The 7,784-nt window shown below is 29.4% G+C and overlaps 1 protein-coding gene across 3 annotated transcripts in view; it reads left to right on the forward strand.

Annotated features, from left to right (window-relative positions):
• LOC116847873 (heat shock factor protein 1-like) overlaps positions 1-7,784 on the forward strand; it is a 43,173-nt gene that overhangs the window by 18,970 nt on the left and 16,419 nt on the right. For 2 of the 3 annotated variants that reach the window (XM_032823348.1, XM_032823349.1), the window contains exon 7: positions 2,890-2,952. The exons of the other annotated variant lie outside the window; for it this stretch is intronic. In XM_032823348.1, coding sequence (XP_032679239.1) covers positions 2,890-2,952 — 63 coding nt within the window. The remainder of the gene's footprint in view (positions 1-2,889; positions 2,953-7,784) is intronic. 3 annotated transcript variants of the gene reach the window in all.

The following is a 7,784-nucleotide window of genomic DNA, read 5'->3' on the forward strand; positions in this document are numbered from 1 at the left end:
TGTGCGGATTTTTAAACAAAATTGAAATGCATTTTATTCTACATAAAGAACAATTTTAATCAATTATATATTTTGTGTTCGACAATCTTTTATCATTTTTCACGTAATTTCATAACTTCTCTCCCGTAAAATTCTTGTATTTTTCTGGCGAAAAACGTTTAGTGATTTTTCATATCTCCTAAAGAAACAAAGTTTATACTGTCAATTCTGTAATGAGCAAAACAGATGATTATAGGAAGAGGCAATGTCGGGTGAATATGATGAGTGAGGCAAAACATCCCAACCAAACAATTATTGTCGGGTTTGTAATGACACATGAGATTTTGCATTATGACACATGAGATTTTGCATTAGTAGTGGAAGACGACACTTTTGTCTTCAATATGTCCAATTGCGCGCAGTACTTGTCCGAATTAATGGTTTGATTAGGAGTAGCAACTCCTAATACACAATTTCTTTCCAGTCCCATCAGTAGTAAGCGGCCCACTATAGGGCGTCAAAACATCCTCCACTGCCAACCCCCCTGACGCCAGACTTTTCCCCCTTATTTCTATCCTGGCGCGGTTGGTGGTGGGGGAATGTTTTAACGCTCCATAGTGGGCCGCTTACTACTCCCACCAGATGAAAACTATGATTTTTTGGATGCAAACTAGACTTAGAAGCAAGTGATGGAGGTTCATCTCATTACTTACGATCGTTTTAATTGAACATTATTGTAAAGAATCCACTTTTCGTTTCCCGTCATTATGGTCGAGTTTTTTAATTCATCGATGGATCCATCGCATGATGCGCAAATGCAATGTTTCTCTGTATGTATGCATCATGCGATGGAATCATCGATGAATTAAAAAACTCGCCTTATTTGTTTAAAAAACGATTCATTGATTGAATCTGCGATCTACTAAAGGAGCATCTTAAAAAGTGACCAATTTTTACTACCAATCCGGCATAAATATTTGCATGGTTTCTTATAGTTTCTTGGTGAAATGCGATAACATTCATTTGTTGTGTAAGGAAAATACATAAAAACCTCAAAAATATTTATAACCCTTATTTTCCATTTTTATTTTTTTATTTAAGTTTTTTAATCGGTTTAGTACTTGTTTTCATAATTGAAATAAATAACAATTGAAATATTAAAGTACTTTCATTTAAAAAACCCATTTAAATAATGGAGTATGTTTGCACTCCACACGATTATTTACGTTGCATGCATATGCGCAAGGGATTCAAACGATATAGAGTTGATAGGCTTCCAATCTCAGTGTACTGTACTCAAATGCTTGTACATACATAGACCTATTAGTACACAATCGCGGATGTATATCGATATATATTATATGAAAAAACAATTATCTTTCGAATGACATCTAAACATTTTTCGAAATTTCTAAAACCTCTTCTAATATATTCGTTCGCTTACGATGTCTTTCCCGTACACAACATGTATCTTCTCATGTGTTTACGTTGCATTCTTATCTTTATGGAAATAAGAAAAAGCATAATGTACTGGAAACTCATTACTGCCTTTCATTCTTAAGCTGCACCAAAGTCAATTGTATTTCTCTAAATACTATCACTTACACTACCAAATATATTTTGAAATGTCAGCTATCAAAATAAATATACAGATTACCAACCGTTCTTTTTTAACCAACCTACGGATACTAACTAAACAAAAATCCACACGATTTATGGAACAACAATAGATTTTTATATACTATCAGACTGCTAACTCCTTAGTTGCAGTTGAAGCAAAAAGTGACGGCCATTTTTGTTAAAGCATTCGATATATTCACATACTAAATTTTGCCTTAACAAAGATGGCTGCCACTATTTACACTACGTTAAAATTTTGCCTCACTTTTTTATAGACTGATCATAGGGAGTTAGCAGTCTAATAGTATATAGAAGCTGTGGGAACAACTCTATATATATATTTTTTTTTTATTATATATATATATATATTATTATTATATATATACAGGGTGTCCCAGATCATCTTTACAATCTCTCATGAGGACGTAGAGCGGATTGAGATGAACATAAAAGTTCCATATTGTTTTGCGATATTTGCAATAATAGTCGATATATTAATTAAAGAAGATTGGTGAATGATCACGCGCGATATGGTAGGTGAGCTGCAGTGGCGCTGTTTGCCGTTGTATACTTATATATTAAGTCATACTGAACAAAAAAGTCCTCTACCATTTTGAAAATGACCACTTAGATTTGTAAATATTAATTAAAGAAAATTGTTACACGATTGTGTATCATAATACACATTTTTTTAATTAATATCTAAAAATCTATGTGGTCATTTGCAAAATGGTAGAGGACATTTTTGTTCAGTTTGACTTAATATTATAAGTATACAACGGTAGACGATGTCACTGTAATTCATCGACCATATCGTGCGTGATTATTCATCAATCTTCGTTAATTAATATCTCGTCTATTATTGCGAATATCGCAAAACGGTATAGGACTTATGTTTATCTCAATCTTCACGAGAGATTGTGAAGGTGATCTGGGACACCCTGTATATTTAATTATATACATATATATTTTTTCTTATATGCGTGTATGCACGCGCATGTATGTGTGGGGCATAATCTATAACACATTAGGTTTTTAATTTTAGACTTTCTTTTTTTCTCTTTCTTTCTGTATATATATTGAATCAATGCATAGAAAGAATTTATGAAATATGCAAATATTCTAAAAAATTGGAATTATTAAAATTTAGTTGAAGTTCAGTATTATGTTTTAGCGAGATACATAGTATTTTAACGTCAAGATTAGTTATACATTATTCATTACTGGATAACTTTATTTCAACCGTATAACTTTAATAATCATTACACAACTTGTATTCAATATTATCAGGAGGAAAACCAAGGTGCCTGTCAAAATTTTGATCCCGCCTTTGCAAAATGGAGAAAAACCAAGGTTATTATTCTCTCGTTATTTGGTGTTGGTACTCCAACATATAATGAACAAAACATTTATTTGCACAATTCATCTCTTTGGGATAATACTAAAGGAAATGGTTACTACAATACACTTTTGTCAAATATACGTGAAAAAATTTATCCCAAGCAGATAAAACATACAAATACTTGTTATCTTCTGTACACTTGTTTGTAGAACGGCTTAAACACGTTTCCCTCGACATTCGAAACGCAGTCGACGTTCAATGGAAGAATATGCTTTTGAGTAATTTTTATAAGATGGATTCTCTCATTGAATGTCGAATGCGTCTCGCAATGTATCGAAAAAAAAAAGAAAGTGTCCCATCGCTTTGCAATCCAGTATACATGTACCTGCGTTTTGATGAACGTACGCTATTATTTTGTATGGAATATCAATTTTATCTATTTGTAATTTCGTATACCGTAGGAATGCGTTAGACAAAAAGTTACATGATAGAGGAGATCAGGTCTGGTTGTCACATTTTTATTCACTAATAAAAAAGAGATGCACATTTTCATATAGATATAATCTTTAGGTAAAAAAAGGAAATTATTATCCTTATATATATACACACACATACACGCATAAGAAGTTATTAAGTTGTAATAAAAATAAAAAATTAAATTACAATATAACAAGGAAAACCTTACTTATTGCATTCAATACTAAAAAAGTGCTTGTAAATACTGCATGCGATATTTCCGTTATAAGCTGTTTTGTGCATCTAACATGATACAAGTGTAACCTATACTATAGAAAAAAAATATGCTCCTTCATTTACTACGTGAGATATAAACTTTGTGACAATTGACTCTGTGCGATTCTAGACTCGGTCTTCTCTACCATAGCTCGTTTATTATCTGACGAGATTGGAATTATTAAGGTTCCTTCGCGAAATTTGATTCATAACATCAGAAGGGAGAAAACTTATGCCCAAAATTTTTACGTGCTATTTTTTAATAAAAATATATTTATATGAAAGAACACTTAAGATCGGTTCAGCATATTTGTAAAATGTTCCGAAAAAACTATCTTTTTTTTTGATAAGCATTAAATAAATAATTAACGTGATAAAATTATGAGAAAAGATAGGGAGAAGGTGAGAATATGAATTACTTTTTTGTTTTAGCTGAAAAACTCAATATTGAATATAATAATTGCATCAATAACCATCAGAAATATTAGCAAATATATCTCTTATAATATATTCATAATTATTAGGAGAAAGAGAGCACAATTTTTTTTTTAATTATTATTATTTATTTTTAGCGCCAAAAATGGAGTCTTGGAAAATAGAACAATAATACGAAACAGCATGAAAAAAGAAACGTTTATAAAGTTATTGATGTTAAAATAACTTTTTTTATTTAATTCCATTTTTTATTGAATTCCTTTGAATGTAAAAATCATAAGTAAAAAGTAAAATTAAAAGATTTTCTATAAAAATTAAAAACATAAGTTTAATAATTCAAATTATGTAAAAGTCTTATAAACATATAACATTATAACATTATAACATTATAAGTTTAATAATTCAAATTATGTAAAAGTCTTATAAATGTAAAAGTTGCAAATAAAAATATCATTTTTACTTACTGCATAAAACATAATAATATATATCTTGTTCCATGTTATCATCACTATTTTCCAAACGACCAAATGAATCTCAAATTAGGAAACATATTTCCAAATAAATAACTTTGCGATTTTGAAGTTCAATTTTACTACTAACCATATTATAGCTAATATTTAACTCGAAATTGTATGTCATATGAATAAATTCGTGTAAATACATTTTTAAAGTTCACGAAACTCTGTTGAAATTATCTAAATGACTGACTGACTACACTACAAGACAATGACTGAGAATAATAACACTGAGCAGAACATACCAAGTAAGAATGACTTAATGTTATAATTAAACGAAAAAATCAAAACAAAAAAATAAGTTTTGAGATGTAATAAATATATTTGTATATAACACGTATATAGACCTCTCTCAAGCTAGCAGGATCAAATGAGCAGAATCGAATGGGATCTATCGCATTTTTTAGTATTTATTTTGTACTATTTTGTACCACAAAAAAAAATTTGCCACGTGCCGTTTTAAAAAAAACGATGGCGGTGCTAACTTGATATCAAGCTAGCAGGACCAAAAAAAAAAATAAAAAAAATAAATAAACCATAATACACACAATTAGTACTGAATTTGTACTAATTTGTACCATTCGAAATAAATCGAAAATTTTATATTTTCCCCTTTAAACAACCCCTCCCTTATCTAAACCTAATATAAAGATAGCAGGATCACGATTTTTTCACTTTTTCTTGATGGTACAAATTAATACAAATTCAGAAACGATAAAATCTATTGCAATTTGCCGTTTTTCAATGATATTTACTCTGTTAGCTTAAAATTAAGTCAGCAGAATCACAATTTTTTATAAATAAGACAAGGTATAAAATTATTTTTAATGGTACAAAATACTACACAATAAGTACTGAAAAATGCAATAAATTTGATTTGATTTTACTGATTTAATACTTAATAATCGGAGCAGAAAGCTTTATTCTTGAAGCTGAGGTCAAAGTTAAGGTTATTTTAAAGGGTCGGTAGAAATATTTTTGATACTTTTTTTGATGGTACAAATTGGTACAAATTCTGAAACGACAAAATTTACTATTTGTTTCGTTTTTTTAACAATTTTTATTTTGCTGACTTTATATTAAGTCAATAGGACCACGATGTCTCTTAAAGGATGTGGAATATAAAATTGTTTTAATGGTACAAAATACTACACAATAAGTACTGAAAAATGCAATAAATTTGATTTGATTTTACTGATTTAATACTTAATAATCGGAGCAGAAAGCTTTATTCTTGAAGCTGAGGTCAAAGTTAAGGTTATTTTAAAGGGTCGGTAGAAATATTTTTGATACTTTTTTTGATGGTACAAATTGGTACAAATTCTGAAACGACAAAATTTACTATTTGTTTCGTTTTTTTAACAATTTTTATTTTGCTGACTTTATATTAAGTCAATAGGACCACGATGTCTCTTAAAGGATGTGGAATATAAAATTGTTTTAATGGTACAAAATTACATTAATCGTGTAGTATTTTGTATTATCAAAAATGATTTTATATTTCGTTTTATTTAAAAAAATATTATGGTCTTGCTGACTTAGTATAAAGAGAACAAAATGAAAACTGGTAAAAACCGACAGAAAACGATAGATTTTATTGTTTCTGAATTTGTACTAATTTGTACCACCGAGAAAAGTATGTAAATATTCCTGTTTACCCCTTAAAACAACCTCACATTTAACCAACCTCAAAACTAAAATTTCTCTCTTTCGATTATTAAGAATTAAATAGATAGAATCAAATTATATTTATTGCGTTTTTTATTACTCATTGTGTACTATTTTGTACCATAAAAAATAATTTTGTACCCCGTACTATTTAAAAAAATATTGTGGTCCTGCTAACTTAATATAAAGAGAACAAAATAAAAACTGGTAAAAAACGACAAGAAATGATAGATTTTATCGTTTTTGAATTTGTACTAATATGTACCATCAAGAAAAAGTGAAAAAATCGTGATCCTGCTATCTTTATATTAGGTTTAGATAAGGGAGGGGTTGTTTAAAGGGGAAAATATAAAATTTTCGATTTATTTCGAATGGTACAAATTAGTACAAATTCAGTACTAATTGTGTGTACCATGGTTTATTTATTTTTTTTATTTTTTTTTGGGTCCTGCTGGCTTGATATCAAGTTAGCAGCACCACCATTTTTTTTAAAACGGCACGTGGTACAAATTTTTTTTTATGGTACAAAATAGTACAAAATGAGTACTAAAAAATGTGATAGGTTCCATTCGATTCTGCTCATTTGGTCCTGCTAGCTTGAGAGAGGTCGTATATAGCACATGTTGATTCCTTAAATATGTACACGGTTTCGGAAAATTACGTTCTATTTGTGAAAATTCTTTTGTTAATAATTTTATAAGCATATTTACCTAATTTTTTAATTTCATATGAAAAATTTTAACAGGAAGAAAACAAAGCGCTTTTTAATACTATAAATAAAAGACACTAATATCAAATGCATTGCTAAGCTGCTAAGAACCTAATGATTATGTTTATTTCAATTATTGACAAATCGCAGCAATTGTTTAAGAAATGAGTCGTGTTTCATATTATCACCTTCTTCCTTAAATTAAAAAGGAAAGTTGCATATCACGTTAATTTTACAGTTATTTATTGATCATGAAGAGAAAATTCTTTCATTCAAATATCTTTTTATTTGGTAATGGTAGGCAATAATTTTTAGCATATATAATTTCTGATATCCCCTCTCTCCTCTTCTCCCCTCTGGAGTCACGATCCCATATATGGCCGTTGCGTGCATCCAGGAGTTTTAAAAATAGTTTGGAACACGCGCTTGATAACGTCAGAGTAAATGATTTTATCATTTTATTATTATTTATAGCATGTTAATTGTGTTCACTGGAATCCTTGGTTGCTTTTATAATATACTCTTCACTTGCTTACATTTATATATTCATATATATATTAGGTGGTAAACTTAGTTCCTGCGGTTTTTTTGTTTAAAAAACTCATTTATTTCGACATCAAAAGCAAAAAATACATTAATCGAAGTATTTTCCCTCGCTAGCTATACATTTTTTCCATCTTTCGGGCAACGCGTAGATTCCGCGACGATAGAACGATTGGTCTTTTGATGCAATCCATTCGTCGATCCATTTTCGCACATCCTCGTAATTTCTGAAGTGTGTATC

The sequence above is a fragment of the Odontomachus brunneus genome, unplaced genomic scaffold (assembly GCF_010583005.1).
Source record: "Odontomachus brunneus isolate Ranch 3 - 2012 unplaced genomic scaffold, Obru_v1 Obru_scaffold_084, whole genome shotgun sequence".
In the NCBI taxonomy this organism is placed as follows: Eukaryota; Metazoa; Arthropoda; class Insecta; order Hymenoptera; family Formicidae; genus Odontomachus; species Odontomachus brunneus.